The sequence below is a fragment of the Mytilus trossulus genome, chromosome 10 (assembly GCF_036588685.1).
Source record: "Mytilus trossulus isolate FHL-02 chromosome 10, PNRI_Mtr1.1.1.hap1, whole genome shotgun sequence".
NCBI classification, from domain to species: Eukaryota; Metazoa; Mollusca; class Bivalvia; order Mytilida; family Mytilidae; genus Mytilus; species Mytilus trossulus.
In genome coordinates this window covers 46,796,696-46,819,768 of record NC_086382.1, presented here as the reverse complement: position 1 = coordinate 46,819,768, position 23,073 = coordinate 46,796,696, and the positions used below count along the sequence as shown (strand labels likewise).

At 33.3% G+C, this 23,073-nt stretch overlaps 1 protein-coding gene across 1 annotated transcript; it reads left to right on the top strand.

Annotated features, from left to right (window-relative positions):
- The first annotated feature begins 14,458 nt into the window (after window positions 1-14,458).
- LOC134687944 (uncharacterized) lies at window positions 14,459-22,586 on the top strand. The gene is made up of 8 exons (XM_063548406.1): window positions 14,459-14,621; window positions 15,264-15,416; window positions 15,750-15,889; window positions 17,140-17,236; window positions 18,367-18,555; window positions 19,623-19,708; window positions 22,058-22,330; window positions 22,581-22,586. The coding sequence occupies exons 1-8, from the start codon at window positions 14,459-14,461 to the stop codon at window positions 22,584-22,586; spliced, it is 1,107 nt and encodes a 368-aa protein (XP_063404476.1).
- The last annotated feature ends 487 nt before the right edge of the window (window positions 22,587-23,073 follow it).

Genomic DNA, 23,073 nt, shown 5'->3' with positions numbered 1-23,073 from the left:
TTTCCGAATGCAGGGAAAACTCTCGTTAGAAATTCTGCCACCGTTAGGCAGCGGGGACAAAATCGCTTCGAAAGAATGTAAAACAAGAATGTGTCCCTATAGTACACGGATGCCCCATCCGCATTATCGTATTCTATGTTCAGTGGACCGTGAATATGGGAATGGAATAAAAACTCTAATTTGGTATTAAAATTTGGAAATTCATCAAAAACTTCTGTGACGGACAAACGGACAAACGGACGAACGAACGAACGAACGGCTAGACAAACGGACGCAAAGACCAGAAAACATAATGCCCATAAATGGGGCATAAAAAATGTGCACAGGAAGCTGTACATTAATTATTGTTTCTTAAAGAACCAGTGAAATACTCCGAATGATTTAAAAATTGTTAAGGAAAAGTTCTATTGCCTTTAGAATATTTGTATTACCGAACATCTAAACACACCAATATACAACACAAGGAAGCTTGCTGCTCTTATCTAGATGTATGTGCACTTTCAACAAAGACCATGCAGTCGCCAACATTTACTAATACAAAAAATTATTCATAACTCTTTTTCATGACTCAAAAGTTGTTGTTCTGATATTGCTGATAATTTTTTTTATTTTTTTAGTTTATCTTCATTTTCTTAACCAATATACTGCGTGGAATATTTTGCCGATGTTTGTCTCGCTGATTAATATTTTTTTTTGGTGTTTTATGTATATACGTTTTGTTCAACAGAAGCCCAACAACTGTAAGTGAGTGCGCATGCTCGGGCAAGATAGCTATTTTCTCTGACGGCTCCTGAAAAATTTGAAGATTTCATGATCTACAACCATTGTAGACAATATTTATATACATTTGTATATTTAAAGGGAGTAAGACACATCACTACACACATTTAAACAAATTTCGATCTTTATTTCACAAATTTGATTTAAAAATTTTGACAACTGGCGGGAACGTACCTCTTTGTTTGACAATCCAACTTCCGGTTTATCTCTATGTAAACAATCTAGCGGGATAAATCAATTCACCAAATGACCACATGAGCAGAAAATTAGAAAAATACATTGCAGACCAGCCACAATTTCCTCATGGCTTCCAACACAAAACTGCAATCTTAGTCTCCGACAGCAAAGGCTATACCCTACGGAACAATTGCTTACAAAAAGAATTTCCACTAGAAACTTGGTGTAAATCGGGGGCAACAACCGAAGTACTTGTTAACCTGATAAAAACTAGAATTGCAAAAGCCATCAAGCGACACCACCACATCATTATTTACCTCTGGTCCGGGACCTGTGATCTCACCACAAAGGAAGGAAAATATATAAAATTGAAATTTCATAACAACAGAGCAATCAAAATTATAGAAGATCAATACAAAAGAGCTATAAGTATTATTGACAGTTATCAACATGCTGAAATAAAATTTATCGATTGCCCACTTATTTCAATATCAAACTGGAACAAGAGTAAAGGACATAAAAGACCAGAAACATACAAAGTTGAGGATTTCCTAGCGACAAAACAAATACAGGAACTAAATGGTAAAATATATGAACTCAACAGAAGACTCAACAAAACATCAGTCAAAATAAGCAAATACTTTTTCAGAGGGCGCAAGAGAAGGAAAGGACAAACACGAAAATCAGTCAACCTGTCAATCAACAACAAGGACGGCATACATCCTGGACGTCTACTGAGTCTAGCGATTACTAAAAACATCTTGCTGGACACGTATACCGAATGCTTCACAATTGACCAAGAATCTGAATTTATTCAAATCCGAGTCGAACAAGAGGAATTGAACTCCTTATTCTAAACAACATCTTCAAGCTACCAAGAAAACAAAGGTGCCAAAAGTGAACAGACAAGACGAGTAGTAAAATTCTAGGTGAGTTAATCTTATCAGGTTTTGCTACTTACCTCTTGTATAGGATCACCACACAAAACACTCAACCAATGTTTTCTCTTCCAGAACTGGACTCTTGAAGTGATTGAATAGAACACAAAGACTCAGATTGAAAATAACACAAAGACTCAGATTGGAACACCCATAATATTGTAAGTACCGTTAGTATAAGATACATTATCATCAACCGAAATGTTTTATTATACTGTATTTATGCTTACACTTATTCTTTGGACAAGACAAGCTTTTACTGTTAACCAAGTAATACTTACCCCACAACATAAATACAAACCAACACATCAGGACTGCATCTATAAAAACCATGCTCTAGAAGGGGTAAATATATACCTATCTGAACACCATCTAAGCCCAGTAACATCATCTGTACAAACTTACTACTGGATAAAAAGCTGTAAAAAACATATTCAATTGACTCAACAAAAATTTAAAACTGTCCGAGAGAGGAGTACACAAAGACTCATCTTACTCTTACTGAGTGGCATAGAGACAAACCCAGGACCAAGACGACCAAGATTCCCTTGCACGATATGTCAAAGAGCATGTAAAATAGAATCCATAGCTTGTGACGACTGCGATAAGTGGACACATAGAAACTGCATTGGTATGTCAACATCAGAATACAGCAACCTAGGCAAAAGTGAAGACACATGGACTTGCCCATCTTGCTGCAAACCAAACAATTCTTCAACCAAAATATATTTTATACCAAATGGAGATGACAGCAAGCACTCAACACAAAATATATCGACCAATCCATTAATGATGGACAGTATATCAGAAGCATCAATACCATCAACATCAGGTTCCAGCATTAATTCACCATCATTCAACACAACATCTTTCAGCACTGATATACCGATCATGACATCATCACCAAAACCAACTAAAACCAAACCAGCCACTAAAAAACAGTTAAGAATATTAAACATCAATTTTCAAAGTCTCAGAAAAAAAGGAAAACTACTCGAAGCAATCATTGAGTCAACTGAGCCAGATGTAATAATAGGCACGGAAACCTGGCTTGATCCAAACATCAAATCAAGCGAGATTATACCAGACTACTTCCATTATGACACGGAACGCCGAGATCGCCCAAAGGACCCCCATGGAGGGGTATTGATAGCAGCTAAACAAACATTACAGCTGGGTAACATCATAAAAAGCACTGAAATAGAACTACTAACTGGCACTATTAACTTAGAAGGAAAAAAGAAAATGCTCATAGGTGCTTTTTATCGACCACCTGATAAAACAGATGACACCTACCTGAATAAAATGAAAGACGAAATAAATAACATCAGATCAAAACATCAAAAAGACATATTCCTTATTGGTGGCGATTTCAACTTACCCGATATCAACTGGGCAGAACAAACTATAGACCATAGACAGTATCCTACCAGAACCAACCAGGCATTCTTGGAACTTGTAGCTGACAACGGGCTAGAACAAATTGTGGACTTCCCAACACGAAAAGAGAATACCCTAGATTTATTGCTTACATCTCATCCTTCATTTAAATTAAGATGCAAACCATTACCATCAATAGGAAACAGCGACCATGACATCGTCCTCCTAGATATGGCTTGTAAACCACTTAAACCTAAACCAGTCAGAAGAAAAATATTTCTATGGAAACAAGCGGAAATACATAATATAAAGGAAGATCTACAAAACTTTATAACTACCTTCAAAAACATCAAAGATAGAAGCGTTGAGTCTTTATGGCAGGCATTTAAAACAGCTGTACAAACCACCATAAAGAAAAGAGTACCAACGAAAATGACACTTGGAAGAAACACTCATCCATGGATCAATACAACCATTAGACGCAAAATAAACCAAAAGCAGAAAGCACACAAGAAGGCGAGAAAAACTAAAAAGAAAAGAGACAAGGATAGGTATAAAAGACTACAACAAGAAGTGCAGTGGGAGGTCCGTCAAGCCAACAAGAAGTATATGGAAGAGGTCAGTTCAGACTATAGAGATAATGCAAAGAAATTCTGGTCTTATATCAAGAGCAAAGGTCAGGAATGGACAGGAGTGGCACCGCTAAAAAACAAAATGGGATTTCTGCAAAGTGATAACAAGAGCAAAGCTGACATTTTAAACGACCAATTCCAGTCGGTATTTACCAAAGAAAACCTAAATAACTTTCCAGATAAAGGTAAAAGTCCATACTCCACCATGAAGGACATAAAAATTAGTACCAACGGAGTCCACAAATTATTAAAAAACCTAAAACCGCATAAAGCTACTGGTCCCGATTCAATACCAGCCTTTATACTGAAAGCAGCAGCAGAACAACTTGCTCCTATACTCACAGACCTATATCAAACATCATTGAACACTGGTGAAGTCCCGCAAGATTGGAGAGATGCCAATGTAGTTCCACTTTTTAAAAAAGACGAAAGGCACCTAGCATCTAACTACAGACCAGTATCTCTAACTTCCATCACATGTAAGGTCTTAGAACATATTGTACATAGCAACATCATGGACCACTTTGACAAAAATAAAATACTAACTGATGCACAACACGGATTCCGCAAAAGACGATCATGCGAATCCCAACTAATCGTAACCATCAACGACATTGCATCGAAATTAAAAAGTAGCGGCCAAGTAGACATCATCCTGCTTGACTTTGCAAAAGCATTTGACAAGGTACCACATCACCGCCTCCTACACAAGTTGGAATACTACGGCGTCAACCCCAAAACCAATAAATGGATTCGCTCCTTCCTACATAACAGAAAACAGAGCGTGATATTAGAGGGTGCCGTCTCTTCACAAGTACCAGTACTCTCTGGTGTACCCCAAGGCACAGTCCTTGGTCCATTACTGTTCCTGGCCTACATTAATGACATGCCAGAAACAGCATCTACATCAGAGACCAAATTGTTCGCGGATGACAGCCTTCTCTTTCGTACCATCACCAACCAAGCTGACAGTGAACTTCTACAAAAGGACTTAACAGCATTGGAAGACTGGGAAAACAAATGGCAGATGAGTTTTAATGCCAAAAAATGCCTTGTCATTAGAATATCCCCCAAAAATAGACCAGTGATACAAACATCGTACCATCTTCACGGTCATACTCTAGACACAGAGGAAGCAAGTAAATATCTTGGAGTAACCATCAGCAACAACCTAACATGGGATAAACACATAGACAATACAGTAGGCAAAGGAAACAGAACGTTGGGGTTTATACGTAGAAACCTCAAAGGCTGTACAAAACCTGTAAAAGCAGCTGCATATGTGTCCATGGTAAGACCTGCAGTGGAATATGCAAGCACAGTATGGGACCCAACCGCCCAAAATAAAATCAAGGCAATTGAACAGGTGCAGAAAAGAGCAGCACGATTTGTGAATAACAACTACACAGACCGAACACCTGGCTGTGTCACAAATATGGTTAAAAATCTAAAGTGGGAAAGCCTCGAAGAACGGAGGAAAGCAAATAGATTGTGCATGCTATTCAAGATCCAGCATGAACTTATTGATATAGACCGTCACCAATATTTGACCCCGAATGATAACCGGACCAGAGGTAAAAACCGCTTCTTCCAAGAAAGAACAAGTACAGACACCTATGGCCAATCTTTCTTCCCGAGGACAATCAGGGACTGGAACAACCTACCAACAACAGTTACAGCGACCAACACCGTTGAGGGATTCAGAGCTGCCCTGAAGGCATGCTCTGAAAGGAAGTAGGAAAACCAGTTGTAAATAATTTTAATTGTATATTTTTTTGCGAACGTTTTAAATGTAATTTGTAAATAGCCAAGAGAAATCTTTCTGTGTTGCCCGACACTGCGTAAAGTTTTCGCGCGGAACCATTAACATTCAGCAATGAATCCGGTTCCTTACCTGGAAGAAGAAGAAGAAGAACTGTATCACTAGAATATGTCTACAATGAGGTTTTGAGTCCGAATCCCGTACGCGACAGGTGCGTTAATCTCCAATCTTTGTTTAACAAAGATCGTCAGTTTCATGCCGAGGTTAGGTGGTTCTCTCTGGTTTCATTAAACAATGAAAACTGACCGCCATGAGATATATAATAGTGCCAATAAGTTATGCACTGGCATGATTCAACAAATGTTATACTAAAATTTGCAATTATGAAATTTTGAAAATTTATCTCCATTGTGTATGGCGTTGACTTCTTGTCACTAGAAAACTCTTTTGGTTCTTTTTTTCAACATTTGTATTAGTGTTAGGACTTTCAAATATTGTGGCCTATAATAACATTACTGAAGTGAAGTTAATTGTAGAAATTCATCTGTTGCAATACACTTGGAATCGTCAATCTTTATAACAGCTATTCAAATTTAGTTTTTCTACATGTGCTTTCTGGAACGAGATGTTCTGGTTACGAGGAAGAGATCAATACACAGATGGACAGTGGGTGTGAGCAGGTTCCGAAGTTACTCAAGTTTTACTTCCCAAGACTAGTGGAATAAGGCTTCTCCGCTTAATAACACCGTTCTAAACTGTTTAACAGTGGGAAAAATCCCATTGAATACATTCAAAGACGAAACCGGTGCTAATAATATAAAAAAAAGAAGATGTGGTATCATTACCAATGAGGCAACTATCCACAAAAGACAAAAATGACACAAACATTAACAACTCTATGTCACCGTACGGCCTTCAACAATGAGCAAAGCCCATACCGCATAGTCAGCTATAAAAGGCCCCGATAAGACAATGTAAAACAACTCAAATGAGAAAACTAACGGCCTTATTTATGTAAAAAAATTAACGAAAAACAAATATATAACACTTTTTTAGTATGTGCAAAAGGTAAACATTAAAAGGCTGTTACAGTTACAAACCGAAATACAGAATTGAGTTCAAACAATTTATATAAAGTTAATTTGTTCGTTTTTACCTGCAATCCCTTGTGTTATGATTGCCAATGAGACAATTATACACTTAAGGGCATACGATACAGTTACAGGGGAGGTAATGACGTTGCTAACGTAAAATGTTATTTTCGCGACGTCAAACTGTGACATATCGGGCAAAGATGCATTTTTCGACTGATTTTTATCATTCAAACTGATTTAATTTGAAAACGAGTTCATGGACCCCTATTTTTCAAAACAGCAATTTGTTTCATTTTGCAGGGAGATTATGTGACCCAAATTTTATAAAACTGTAAATAGAGGATTTTTTTTAAATTTTGATAAACATGCAGCAAAAAATGACGTATTTTCCTCAATTCATGAATATTTGATAAATATGAGTTATTTCTGAATAAAAAATGCATAATTTTTTAGGATACTTATAAATTACAGAAATTACTGATTATTTAACAAAAAACAATTTGTGTTTATCTTTTATAAATTCAGATTTGTGGCTGTAATTTCTTTTTCGAAAGAAAGACATAACTTTTTTGTTATAAAAGATAAACACAAATTGTTTTTTGTTAAATAATCGGTAATTTCTATATTTTATAAATATCCTAAAAAATATGCAACTTTTTATTCAGAAATAACTCATATTTATCAAATGTTCATGAATTGAGGAAAAAACGTCATTTTTTACTGCATGTTTATCAAAATTAAAAAAAATCCTCTATTTACAGTTTTATAAATTTTGGTTCACATAATCTCCCTGAAAAATAAAACAAAATGCCGTTTTGAAAAATAGGGGTCCATGAACTCGTTTTCAAATTAAATCAGTTTGAATGATGAAAATCAGTCGAAAAATGCATCTTTGCCCGATATGTCACTGTTTGACGTCGCGAAAATAACAAATTACGTTAGCAACGTCATTACCTTCCCTGTAACTGTATCGTATGCCCTTAAGTTCAAATGAAGTGGGCGTAAGTAATTACAGGCATCCTTATGGCCTCAACAATGAGAACACCCCATACCGTAAAGTCGTCTACAAAAAGCCCCGACAAGAACAATATGAAACAATTCAATTGAGAAACTATTGACTACTTTTGAACTATACTGGTATTAAGTATATGTAATAAAAACTAAAGTGCTCCGACTATTACGTTAGTTACCCTTAACGTTATCTCTATAGCTTCTGCTCCTCTTGTTGAAGTGATAAGACGCATGTCGGTAATTATGATCTGATATAAGTATCTTATGAATGTCACGCGACATTTCCATATATAGAATCCATGCAATTAACGACAAATAAAGAGTTATTATGATATAATAAAATATTATATATATCAAATAAAAGATCAAATATGCATTCTTTTACAATTACATGTCTGGTGAATTATTTGCTACAAATGGGAGCGAGGTTTTTGAGTTTCCAATAAAACCAATCGAATCAAATCATTGTATTTGTGTGTAATCAAATTTTCCAACTTGAATATATTCTATAAGTATCTCAGAAATAGATTGCGGTATCCAATAAAAAGGTTTAATTATGATTTAACTTTTTATTACAACAAATATTAAATAAGTGTTTGTAGCACATAATCTGCTGATATCATAGTATACCAAATAATACATAAAGGATATAAAAAAGAAATACCCCCATTAATCAATGATTCTAATGCAATTTATATGTAACAATTCCTTTCATTGGCTAAAAGTTGCCGTCAAATCCACAGTAGACTAGGCGTAACTAAGGATGGACCCGACATTTTGAATTGTTGAATCAACAAATGTTCGATTACTACTATATAATCGAAAATTAAACAACACCTACCTCGAATTCGCCGTTTTAATATAATTTTATCCGAATTTGAATCGTACAGGTAACGTAATAATCTCGAGTTTGTAAGTTTTCATTTGTATGACGTCACGTTTAGCCATGACGTCTTTGCGCCAAAATCATTCATGAAGTTTCGCGGATTTTTCTTATTTGTCAAAATTTAGGTCTTTTTTCAAGTTTTTTCGTATTATTTCTTTTTGTAATGCATTAGAATCGGAATAACAGTACTGTAGTTGAAAAGTTGCCACCGTCAATTTTGATTTGACGGTCGCAGATCTCCGTTTTACTGTCTCCGCTACGCGTCGCCAGTAAAACTGCATTTGCGACCGTCAAATCTACAATTGACGGTGGCAACTCTTCAACTACAGTACTGTTATTCCTTAAATGACAGTAAAATGATAAAGGTCCTCACAAAACTTAAGATTGAGCAGAATGCAGAAACCGTACATGAAATCAGGCCCTCTTCTAGGGGAGCAGTTTCGACTTCACTAGTTATACTGTCTGTGTTGAGCATTGCAAGTAAATATATGTATCCTTGTTTATTTCAAGCTTTCTATTTTTACACTGAGTTTCCGAGGCAGCAACAACAATAAAACCTATAATAGGGATCAACATAACAATGCCCAAAAGCAGACAACCCGATTAACTGACATTGACGTAAAGCATATCTATCATTGTAAAAGAAACAATAGCTGCGATCGCGATTTAACTACACATTTAGATTAAAAACGTTACTTCAGAAGAAATCTTAAATAGTTTATAGCCTCTTTTTTTATTTCGAATATACGTCCGGTTGCGTTGCTCTTATCATTTGCCGGGTAAGTATGTTTCTATGTTATGTCTGCTACACTACATTTCATTTATAAAGCTCGCATCTTTCCTGTTGTCTATCATGCCTATTAGATGTGCATCGTACTTAGGTTAACCAATATCATTCAAATAATGATAAATAATTTAATTTTGGATGTAACGCGTCTTCTGATTGGCTGACGTTATTTTGTTATGAGCTCTTAGACATAATTTAGTCATGTGACCGTGACGTCATCAACGTTTTTTTCATGGTTATCTACGGTTTAAAATGGAATTTAGAATTTAAGAAATGACTGTAATATTTTGTCTGTCTACTCGAAATAACATACGCGCGTTATTCAGTGTGCACCAAATTTTTTATGTCATTTCTTCATAGTCAGAAAAAATAGTACAGTCATTCCTTAAATAAATATTAATTGTGTTAAAGTAACAAAAATATGTATTCTAAACCGTTCTTTAATAGTTTAATTTATTACAGCTATATGATTGCTACAACTTTAGTAAACAAGTTCCATATCATGTCTGCGTCAGACTGTTCCCATTTTATTTGACATCAAATAAAAAAAAGTAAAATCTACGTATTTTCTTGAAAAAATTAGCACTGAAAACCACCGAATGTGCGCTAAAATTAAAAAAAATTCCGTTTTTGGATTGTGTTGGTGTCATTAGAACCAATAGAACATTCATACGACCGAAACCGTCAAATACATAATCATTTCCAACCTGATATAATTGCATGCTTGGGTTTAGTTTGATCATATTATTGTTTAACTACAAAGATATACATAAATGTTTACATGTTACCAGAATCAATAGGTCTCAATCACTGTTGACATTATATTTTTTATGCCATTACATTTGATGTCTGTAAATTTTATCCGATAGTCGGCATCCTGGTGGGGACATACTGTTTTCCTGTATTCAGCCCTATGTTTCTTATACTGGATTCATAAACATTATTGCTATGAATACTTTTATTTGATAGTATCACAGTTCTGGACACGATAGACGCCATATGATAAAATTATGCCAAACTAATATATTCCGTTTCATATTTTTCACAATCATTTTTTCTCTCTCATGCAGGAACAAAGAAGTAGAACCAATTTCAAGTGTATTTGCTTCATTTACAGAGCAGAAACTCATAAAAGATTCACAGGTTATAATATGGTATGCCAGACGTTCATTTTGTCCACATAATACTCACTAGTGGTTATTTCATGTTTTTGTAACGTAAATACTTTCTTGCATATGGTTATTTTTCCACAGCTTTGGATAGTTTTTTTTTAAAGTGATTTGTCATGCAACGCATGTTCCTTTTTTTCTATTTCAAAATCATGCTTTCTTTTCAATTCTTATTAAACAAATTATGAAATTCCCATATAACGTAGTGAAATGAGTCATTGGGTAATTCATTATACGAATTACCTATATATGATATTGGAAACAAGGCTTTAATGTTAAGATGGAGATGGTGGAATGTGCTTGCGAGATATACATCACTTTTACGTAGTCTTTGTGTATTGACACATACATCTTATTTTCCCGAGCAGTTTAGTCTGACTTATATTCTTGTCTAAGGGACCCATAAAGCATGCGGGAATAATGTACTGTCACATTTACATATAGACCAGGTTCAAAGTAGCAGGATCTACATACAAAATCCAAATATACATCCTATTTCCTAAAGTAAATTTTTTTTTAGTTTATCTGCGTATAGTTTTTACAACGTAACAAAAGGGAAGGTTTTTACAGACTTTTTGATAAGGTAATCACAATTTTATATTCATTTTTAGTACCCGTTTTCTAAATCCGGGCCATTCTGTCGTAGGAGTCTTAATATTTTTAATACATTTTTTTAAAAACAAAAACTGTGTATCATTCTTCATGTAAGCTGGTAAAATACCATAATTTCACTTGAATCGCTACTCAAGTTCTGTTTAAACGAGTGTGGTTTTCATTTTAAAGTTTGTCGTTTTTTAACTGCTCTGTCCTTTATGACAGTATCAATAAATCTGGAACTACATTGCCATCATTTTCATTATTTGATTATTCTGGCGTTTGCTTTTGTTGCAGTTAGTGATTTCTTTATTCCGTTGGTTTCCTCTTATAGTTGATGTGTTTTAGTTTGTAAATCGGATTTGTTTTCTTTTAATCGGTTGATGATTTTTGAACAGCGGTATACTACTGTGGTCTTTATATATCTCTCTCAGAAGTAAAGATCAAGTTCTAGGTGCTTAATTATTTATTCTGTCTAGATTTATGTGTTCTTTATTTCATAGGTTAAGGCAACAGTAGTTGCCGTTGTTCATAACTCGTTAATCCATCTTTATTGACAAATCAAGGTAGCTCACACAGATCATAAAAGTTACTTCTTAAATTGTTTCAAAAAAAATAATTTGAAAACGTCAACTATTCACAGCACTCGAATACACGAAACTATATTTGTTATAGTGTATTTCAAATCGTACATCGGTAAAGCGGATACTAACCGATGTAAAAAGACAGAGTGCAGGACTTGCATGAAATCCAAAAAGAGTGATATAAACCAGATACTTGAAAATGAAAATCTGTAAGATTGTTAAAGCTTGCTTATATGCTTAATATCTTAGAAACCTTGATATTAGACTTCACATAAAATGAAAGTCCACTAAATTGCTACTACCTTTATGGAGAGGTCTTACATTACATAGGCTATACCTGTTGCCTAATCCAGTTCAATTTATTTGAATGAAATACTGTTAAAACTAAACCTTATATTTTGATATGTGCTAGGTCATAAAAGGTAAAAACGTTCGAAAAAGTAAAATCACAAAAATACTGAACTCAGTGAAAAATCAAATCGGAAAGTTCCTAACCACATGGCAAAATCAAATAGCAAAACACATTAAAAAAACGGATGGACGACACCTATCATATTCCTGACTTGGTACAGGCACTTTCAAATGTAGAACATGGTTGGTTAAACCTAGTTTTACAGCTCCATACTTGGAATAGACGCAAACATGTGACGGGGTTAAACACGCTTTTAGAAAACTCAAGAATACACAAACACATATAAATACTTGGTCCAATGTTAGCATAGGTAACATAAGAACTAAGCAAACCAACATCAATATTATTTATAAAAAAAGACAACTACCAGTTAATGACATGCCAGCTCAATACCTCAATTAAACTGATTGAAAGATTATGTCTTTTACTTGTTATGATTGCTTTTTTTAATAACAAGCTATAAAAGCTGATATTGGTATCAACAACATACTCATACATACAGATTGACTACAACGTATTACTAGTCCAGTCAAACTAAGATTCAACCTCAAACTAATTGCAACAGAAAATGTTTTAATTCTAATCTATAGCATTATGCCCTTTATATTTAAAACTCTTCTGTTGCAATTACTTTCAGGTTAGGGTCAAATTTATGCTAGATTGACTGGACTATACGTCAGATTCAGTGTTTCGAGGAAACCCTTTCACCTATTTATACAATTACAAATGCAAGTTATGTGGATTTCCCAATGTCTAAAAATACAATGGTTAAAGGTGGAAATTTGTGGATTACAGACGTATTTTAAATGTAAAAATATCGTAAAAGATTAGAACGTCTGATCACCATTGCACTTCCGGAAACTGTAAGTTTTTAATTGTAATTTCGAATATCAGTATTCGTGGCTTATGGATATTTTTTTTTCATTAGTTGATAACGTCTTGCGTTCGATTTTCGTCAGATTTAATGGATCTCTCCCTCCATTTTTAATAACCATGGGGTTTAGTTTTTTGTTATACATTGTAAAGGGGAAATGCCTCGCAATTTTCATAATTTAGTGTAATATTGTGCGATCAGGTTCTTACATTTGACTGAGATATGTAACACAAATAGAGGTTATACAGTACATACATATTTACATTCCCCTATTGGCTAACATTCACGAACATTTTGAATTTAAATAACTGATAGATAAACCCGAATAAACATAAACTCTCAAAATAAATCAATATTTATATCGGTCAATATCATTACGCAAACAATATTTTGTAAATAATCAATGTTATTTCTGTTATTATTAATAATTTAAAAATTCACACAAGGACAAAAACATTGCAAATAATAACAGAACTTATTTAGATGGAGAGTTGTCTCATTGGCACTCACACCACATCTTCCTATATCTATTGTATACTACAATCAGACCATTTAGTAACATAGGACCGATTCGGAATGATTTTGCGCGATAAAGTACTTAACGAAAATGTGTTACCTAATTTGCGAGTACTGAAATTATTTAAATGTATTGTTAAAACAATTTGACAGACAATAATTTTGACTTTGAACTCGAGTCAGGACTATAAGGGTTTCGATCTTTTTAATATATTTTGTTTAATTTATTTTTCCCTGTTTTTATTTTTTGTTAATTTATTTTGTTACATTTGTTTATTTTTATTACTATTATTATTACTATTATTATTATTATTATTATTATTATTATTATTATTATTATTATTATTATTATTATTATTATTATTATTATTATTATTAAGCCAGTTAATTTTTAACACGTATGCGTATGTCATTGGAAAAGAGAGAAACAATATCTTCATTGGGATTATCCAAACAAAATATCATATAAATACTAAAACAAAGCAATCAAAAGAAACGAAACAAAACAGGTCTCCAGTATTTCATATCATTTTAGACTGGTGATTTTAGCAATATTATGGATAAATAGCATACACCATATACCGAAGTCCAATCGTAAACTATAGTTGTTTGATTTCCTATGTTTTGGTCACTGATAGTTAGTTGTTTCATTGGTTATCATTCTTTATTTTTGTATATTATACAATTTTTTCATTTTAAGTGCATTATGAAGAAACAAGATGATCCCAAAGATCTACATGCAAAGCTGAAAGGGGAATTGTGTGAACATATTAACCATGATATAGAAAAATCTGAATTTGATAAAGTGAAATACAGAGTAAAACACATCATTACACCAAAAGACTTCACCGATGCAGTAAACATGCAATGTCTTCTGGATATTCTTGAGAAGAAAAACATTTTGAAAGTTGGTAAATACGACATCCTTATACAGATATTTGAAGATTCCGATGTAAGAATCGTTGAAAACGTAATACAACCAGCTCAAGAAAGCATTAAAAGGATACTTGATATGAAACATAACGGTAAGCTTAAAATTTCCCAAAAAATCTCACATATATCAATTCATTCCTATAAATATCAAGATTATAATCTATCTAGTCCCTCTTGGGTCTTTCGCCCCTCTTAAAAATATTGACTCTAAGCGTTCAGGTTGAAAGTAAATCAAGAAAAACGCCTCGGACGCCTGTAGTCAATAATGGCCTACAATCGACTTCAGAGATAATACTAGTTGATTATCACGTAAACACATTAGCCTTAATATTCGGAACAAACTCTAAGTAACTCTAGGGTAAGGCCCTGACCAAGCATAACAAATAACATATTCTCAATGGTTTTACGTCATTCAAGAGTTTCTCGAGTTTAATTCTGTCTCGGTGAGGGTTGGAACCAGACTGCGTGGGATTAACTTGAGTGGTTCAAGTAAAATCGTATTGTTGAAACTCGACTTAGTAAAGTTAACTCGAGAGTTTCAAGTGCATTCGGCCAATGTGTTGATTAATTGTTAAACAAAAATCAACATGCACATTTCAAAGTGAACATTTGATTAAAAATGTTTTGAGTAAAAATTCATGAGATGTATTTGAATGATAAATTATTTCACACAACTTTTTATATGATAGTTACACAATATATCGGTCATCATATTTTGATATTTTAATTTGCAGATGAAGACGATACTAGTAGTTCAAATTTTGTTTCTTTAGACAAAAGTTCAGAACAAGTAGCGCAAGATGACAATGACATGGCCTTAAGCCTTGACAAAATAAATAAAGCAGAATCGGCTAACAATAGTGACACGATGGATACATTAGAACAAAGCAAGTAGTTTTTCTATTAGAACTTATCTATATGAAAGTAATACTTATCTATATGAAACCCTGTTCTTATAGATACTTACCATTTCAGGGTACCTTACAGTTGAAGCTGTAGCGGTAAGGTCATTGTTGGTAGCTTTAGTGCAATAAATTTATATTCAAGTGTTAAATAAAAGTATCACTACAAAGTTATGTCAAATGTTGCGCCACCACACATATATGCATGTAATAATGTTTTGTGAAGAAATGTTCCAACTTTGTTTACTTATATATAATACATATATTTGGTTTGTCATTGTTTTACACAATTTTAAATATTGAACACGTTTTTTAAAGATTCAGGAGAGTCGACATCCTGCAAACAACTTCCGTCTTGTAGCAGTGCTTCAAAAACACACAACGAAATAAATAGTGTTGGGGACATATTGCGATTTTTAGGATTTGAGAGATACATAAACCAGTTTGAAGATGAGGAGGTTTGTAAGAATTCACAATTACATTGATTCATAATTTCCTTGTTGGCTTTCATACATATACAGCCCATGACCAAATGTGTTGCTGTTTGCAACTGCAGATTCATACAATTTAATTGAAATTAAGATAATTCTGTTCCTAAGTAAGGACTCGTGATACATAGTCCTGACAAACGTTCTATGCAAACATAATCGCACAATTCGATGGATGCATTTATGTTAAAAAACGTCTAAAACAATTTAGTACAAAGAAGTAGCAAGATGGGTCTGAATTTGATAAGAAGTGGATTTAATAACGCTGACAACGCATTTTGCGATTATTTTTAGAGAAGACTTCAGTCAGGACTAAATATCACGAGTACCTTACTGGTTCACAGAACTATGTTTAAATTTGATGTGAACAATTTTCAACTTTCATTCAATGGCCTGTCATTAATGACTTTCTTTCAAATACTCTTGATCATTAGTTGGATGATATTTCATTTACCGGTAGAAGCAATATACTCAGCATTGCAAAAATCTGATAAATTCATTCGTGACAAAGTCGTGTTGCTTATGAGTACTATTTTCTAATGAATAAAACAAAAAAACAAAAAAAACCCGAAGGCTCATCCACAAGACTAGGTTATACTTATGGAGTAAAATATTTCGTTGCAAGATGACTCTTTTCAATTCGGATAATAATGCCGTGTTACAAATTTAGATAGTAAAACATCAAAATCATGGCTAATAATGCATCTTGTTTAACATACAGTATACTGGATATTATTAGGAAATAAAGCAGACTCTGCGTGGTTATACAACTATTGCAGATTGTATTTATCGCAAAGAAATTTGGAGATTCAAATCGTAGCATTATCAGCAGACAAAATTATGAAGTACACGACCAAAATTGCAATATGTTAGTCCGAAAGTAGCTATATTATTAAACTCATTGAATTCTCAAAACACTTGGAATACTTATAACAACGGATTGGTCAATTTGTACACAAGGTGTACAGCCGATACAATCAAATTGGCTGCAAATATACATGCCCACCTTGTATCTCTTATTTAGGTAATTTTGATGCTTATCTATCAAACTTAGGGTATGCACCTGCAACGGGTTAGGTATATTCAGGTTCAATCTATCATTTGGAAATTTATGGAGCTCACATCAAATTGTTCAAAAAAGGTCATATCGCAAAAATATTGAACTCCGAGAAAAATTCGAAACGGAAAGGTCCTTATTCATTTTGTAAAATACCTTGCAGGTTGACATAGATAGTTTTTGGACATTGAAGGGAGAGGATTTACAAAGAATGGGAGTTAAAATAGGTCCTTCGTCAAAAATTATGAAGTACATTGAAGGTAAACTATATGTCTTATCATGATAATTATTCATTACTTCGCTTATGTTAAAACATTAGTTTCCAAACTGCTTTGGAATGTGTAAAACGTAGTATTATAAATAAATTGTCAAACAGGGAAAACTGAGATAATAACTGCTTTTTTAATTTTACGATCACTGTGACTAAACGACAAATCTTGCATCTTTTGAGTATTTTGTTTCATTGACAAAATAATCTGTTTCCTATACATGTATGTATTTGCAAAAATACTAAATTTATTCATTAATGTTGATTATTTAAGACATCCACTCCCTAAAATATCTAACTCTTCATGTTCAACAAGTTCAACACAAATTCACAAATAACACCAGTATAAACAGAATGATGTGGCAAAGTATTATAAACTGTAGAACTGATATCATAAGTACTTTACAGGAACCATACGAGATGGACCTAAAAGTGAACAAAATGTCAATATCACGAACACAAGTTTTAAAATGATTTATAGTTATGTTTAATGTGGAAACTGGTTATATTATAATTCATAACTATACTTGTATTTTGAAAACATTGCGTTTTCTGTTATTTTCTGTCTTATTCAAATGTTAGATAAATACTCAAATTACTAAATTTTTGTTACATATTAAAACATTCGATTTATACTAAGAACCTCAGAGCAAACCAATATAGCTGTGATACTGCGTTGTAAGAAAATTGACAAACATTTAAAACATAGCCTTGGTAAAAATATATACTGGAAAATAAGTTCTTCTTCTGTGCCACAAAATTATGCAACCATTGAGGAAATGATTATACATAAAACTGCATAATACATATACCTATGAATGTGACCTACCGAATTAGACTATTTACCGTATTTGTAATCACATAAGCCACACGACGGGTGCCACATGTGGAGCAGGATCTGCTTACCCTTCCGGAGCACCTGAGATCACCCCTAGTTTTTGGTGGGGTTCGTTATTTCCTTAGTTTTCTATGTTTTGTCATGTGTACTATTGTTTTTCTGTTTGTCTATTTCATTTTTAGCCATGGCGTTGTCAGTTTGTTTTAGATTTATGAGTTTGATTATCCCTTTGGTATCTTTCGTCCCTCTTTTCTTAACGTGTTATCATTGATATTTTATTTTAGAAAATGCTAAATCCTCCATTTTCCAACTTCAATCAACAATGGTTTCGAAGCAGCTGTATCCATTCCAACGAGAGCTATTGGAAATACCACTTTCGGGAGAAAATACAATAGTATATGCAAGAACAAATGCTGGAAAAACTTTGATAGCATTTACAGTAATTGCTGAACATCTTGAAAAAAATCCCGAAGGTAAAATATTTGAATTTTAATCAGAAAGACTCAGTATTGTATAAAAGTCCTGAAGGTAATATTATTTTAATTAATTTAGTATAGATTAAAAATAGCAAGCGTCAGTATTGTCTTATTTCAGGTCTTTATTTGAACCATACAAAAAAAGGAAGATACAAAGTATACGATAAACAGTCATAGGTCAAAGGTGATAAGTCATGAACAAAGAAAGAAAAATCGGATAGTTGGGATTGCAAGAAGAACAATTTCATCATTGTCGCAGTCATGATAGCCTGCATAAAATATTCTAAGAAATGTTTTCGACTTCATCATTACAACTTCCTTTGGATCTTTTTGTGATAAAAACACCCCGGAAAATCTGAGAGGAAAATTCATGAAAATTGGTATCCCATAAATAATAACTAATTTATGGTATAAGGAAATATCTGATATGCATGTGCAACATAATTAGATTTAGAAGAGGTGGTAGGAGGGCCAATGTGACAACCCTCCATCCAAGTCACAATTTATAAAAGTAAACCATTATAGGTACAAGTAAGGTCTTCAAAATGGAGTCTTGGTTCACACCGTACAAGCCAGCTGTAAAGGGCCCCAAAATTACTAGTGTAAAATGCGGGAACCCAACGGTATAATATATATAACAAACGAGAAACGAAAAACACGAATGAACCACATCAACAAACGTCAACTACTGAACATCAGATTCCTGACTTAGGATAGGTGCAAACAATTGCAGCGGGTTTAAACATTTAATAGGTACCACACTTTTACCCTTATTCGAAACAATAGTGTGACGAAAAAGTTTGATCTTTGATACAATGTAAATACAAAATCAATAAAATAAAGGGGTGCAATAACCTTATACAAAAATTCGCCATTTACAATAAGATACACAGGTAAAGAAAATAACCCCATATCAATAGAATAACAAACTGATGATAATAATGATTATAGATAAAATTATTTTATTACACTTATTTCGAATATTACTCTTATTTCCAAGGAAGTTTTTATAATGCTAGATATTACGGTTTTAATTATTTGTTATCTTAAACATATCTTTATAGGTAAAGTATTGTTTACTGCAAGAACGAATCTGTTGCTGGATCAACAGTTTCAAAGAGCACAAGATTTTTTTCTCAATAATAAAAAGGTACACATATGTTTAAATGATCATTGAACATAACTATGACTAGTGAATTAAAACACATACAATACAATCTTAGTTCAATAATGTAAATTTACTTTAAGCCTCAGAGCATGAACAAGCGGAGATACCTCTAAAACATTATATTCGAGGTTTATTCAGGCAAATGTGCAGAAATCATTCTATCAATTTCGCAAAGACGAATTTTTACAGTTATATGGTATTTGAAATGGTTGAGACATCAAGAACTATCTATAGAATTCTTCAGCTTTTAAGACGATTCAATACTATAGGTATATACATCACTCGTCTTATGTTATAGTCAAGCAAGTCCATTATAAAACAATGCTTGTGACAATACTGATCAAAATTTATTTCTAAACAATAATTGTACATTGTAAAGGAATTATTTGTTAAACTGTGATTTTAGAAATATACATGCAAATACACAATGTTCAGTATTTATCGAGATAATTGCATTAGAAGCTTGAGAAACTGAAATTAAAAAAAAAAGGTCAATCTTTGCTGCATGTTGATAAAAAAATCGAGATTATATAGATCCGTTTGAATTTGCTTAGTAACTTAATTCGAAAGTGTCAATCTTTTATGCACATCAATCGATTCCTTTTGACTTTTTGCCCTGACTTTTTCTAATCTAGCTGCATACATTTGTAAATGCTGTTCTATCCCCAACACAACTGAAGAGACTACCTTTGGGAGATACTATTTTGTCACTAGATTTCCCATTGTAACCATGCCATACCGCAACAATAAGCCTTATGCAGGAAGACATTTGGCAACAAAACTTGGAGAAAATAAATAGGAAGATGGCATGGAAATATCTGAACAGGTTAACATTCTTTCCATACAAAAAACGAAAATTTACCTGAACTGAAAAAATAGACAGAAAAAGAAAAGAGACAAACTTGAACTGACAACGCCATTGAAAAAATTGAAAATTAACGGTTCGACAAACCCATAGTCTACTACACACTACATAGACAAACGAAAACTGAGCAACACGAACCCCAACATGTCAGGCAGTCTGGAAGCAGATCCTGCTGCACTTCTGACACCCGTAGTGTTGTTAATGATAAGAATAAATTCTGTGACAAGTGATTTGGTGATATGACAAATGAGGAAAGAAGGACGGGATTGTGGCTAGTACAATTGAAAAATATTCGTAATATTTCTATGTTAGTATCTTAAAAAATAAACAAAATGAAAGACAGATATACTTTTCGGAAGGCGGTATATATTCATTTTTTTATATATAATAGTATGAAAAAAACTACAACAATGTATATGCCGACAAAATCTAAGTTATTATTAGTCACATAGATTTATATTTAGTGTAATAGTTTCATTTAGAAGTATGTTCAACTCGTATGGGTATAATCACAAATGAGACTACTAGTATACAACTACCGTATAGCGGGTTATTTTCGCGGGTGTAAAATTTCGCGATTTTCATTGAACAAGGTATACGAAATATTTTGGCGGTTATTATTTTGGCGGATTTAAAACTTTTATCCATACCTTTGTATGTACACCTTTAATTTGGTGGAATTTATTTTGGCGATTTTGTTCTATCCGCGAAAATAAGCGAAAATTTGCACCCCGCGAAAATAACCCGCTATACGGTATTACGATAAGAGAAAAGAAGTGTTGCTCTTTATGCATTTTAGGTTTGTTTCCGCAACATCATCAAATATATCTGCCCGTAGTACAGAAAAAAACCGAAAAGCGTTGTCTGATATGAATGCACTTTTCAGTGAGCAATGAAAAAGTCACAGCCTGAGGTTAAAATAGTAATACTGAACAAATTTTAAAAACCAGCGAAGAGCTAATAACTACTAATTGTGATTTTTATGCCTCACCTACGATAGTAGAGGGGCATTATGTTTTCTGGTCTGTGGGTTCGTTCGTCCGTCCGTCCGTTCGTTCGTCCGTCTGTCCCGCTTCAGATTAAAGTTTTTGGTCAAGGTAGTTTTTGATGAAGTTGAAGTTTAATCAACTTAAAACTTAGTACACATTTTCCCTATGTTATGATCCTTCTAATTTTAATGCCAAATTAGAGTTTTGACTCCAATTTCACGGTTAACTGAACATACAAAATGAAAGTGCAAATTTCAGGTTAAAGTTTTTGGTCAAGGTAGTTTTTGATGAAGTTGGAAGTTCAATCAACTTGAAACTTAGTATACATGTTCCCTATAATATGATCTTTGTAATTTAAATGCCTAATTAGAGTACTTTACCCAAATTTCACGGTACACTACACATATAAAATGATAGTGCGAGTGAGGCATCCGTGTACTATGGACACATTCTTGTTAATATTTTTTTTCATTTCAGATAGATTTATTTTGTTTGAGAGCCGATGAAGATCGAACAGAATACACATTTTCCAATGTGATGAAAGTATACAATGTATTCTTCATGACCCCACAGTTATTTGTGAATAACCTTAGTAGAAATGATGATTTGAAAGTCAATATTGACGAATTTACTCTTCTTGTATTCGATGAGTGTCATCATACAATGGGATTTGATGCATACAACAATGTTATGGGATTCTATCGCCTTAAAAAATTCCAGAGTACCACACCAAATTCTATCCTACCTCAGGTGAGAAAAAACATTGATGACCTTTTTAGAAAATTTTATGTTATCAATTGTTCCCCCTTTATCTTAGCCTGACTTACAGCGGTTTGTAAAAGCTAAATAAAATACATTTCTTATACAGGCAGCATCGTATTTTTCAAATCCAGAATTCAAGATGTTTTATGAGACATTTATATAGTCAATAAAGAATGACATTTGTCGTATTCACCACTCTTTATTTTTTCTCAATTCATTATTATGAATTACCCAATAGACATAAGATTATAAACTTTAAGTAGAAGCCAAGTGTAATCGAGTTTAGTGGTTGAAATGTTATTCAGACGGCATTTGTCTGCAATTTCTTTTAGTTTGAGTTCACAGTTTTCAAGGACTACAATACTATTGGCTATTTCTACATTTGTCTTTTGATCGTACTGTATTTTATTTGTTTCGATCATGGAGAGGACATGCTATTTGAAATTATTAGACATTGACGCCACATCTAAGTGCAACAACGTTGTGTGTCCATGTTCATTCATACCAAACTACTAACACAATGTTTTGAATACCTAAAAGTAGTTTTATGTATTACTTCATTTTTGTTTACATTCTTAACTAAAACACATTTTATCTTTGATACTGACTTCATCAGCTCGAATACCAGCCTGTAACCAATGTTACTAAAGGGAAGATATTTACGTTCCCTTCATTATATAATGATGTTCATTTGGTCTTATTTCGCGGTGTAAACAACTCTTTTACAATGC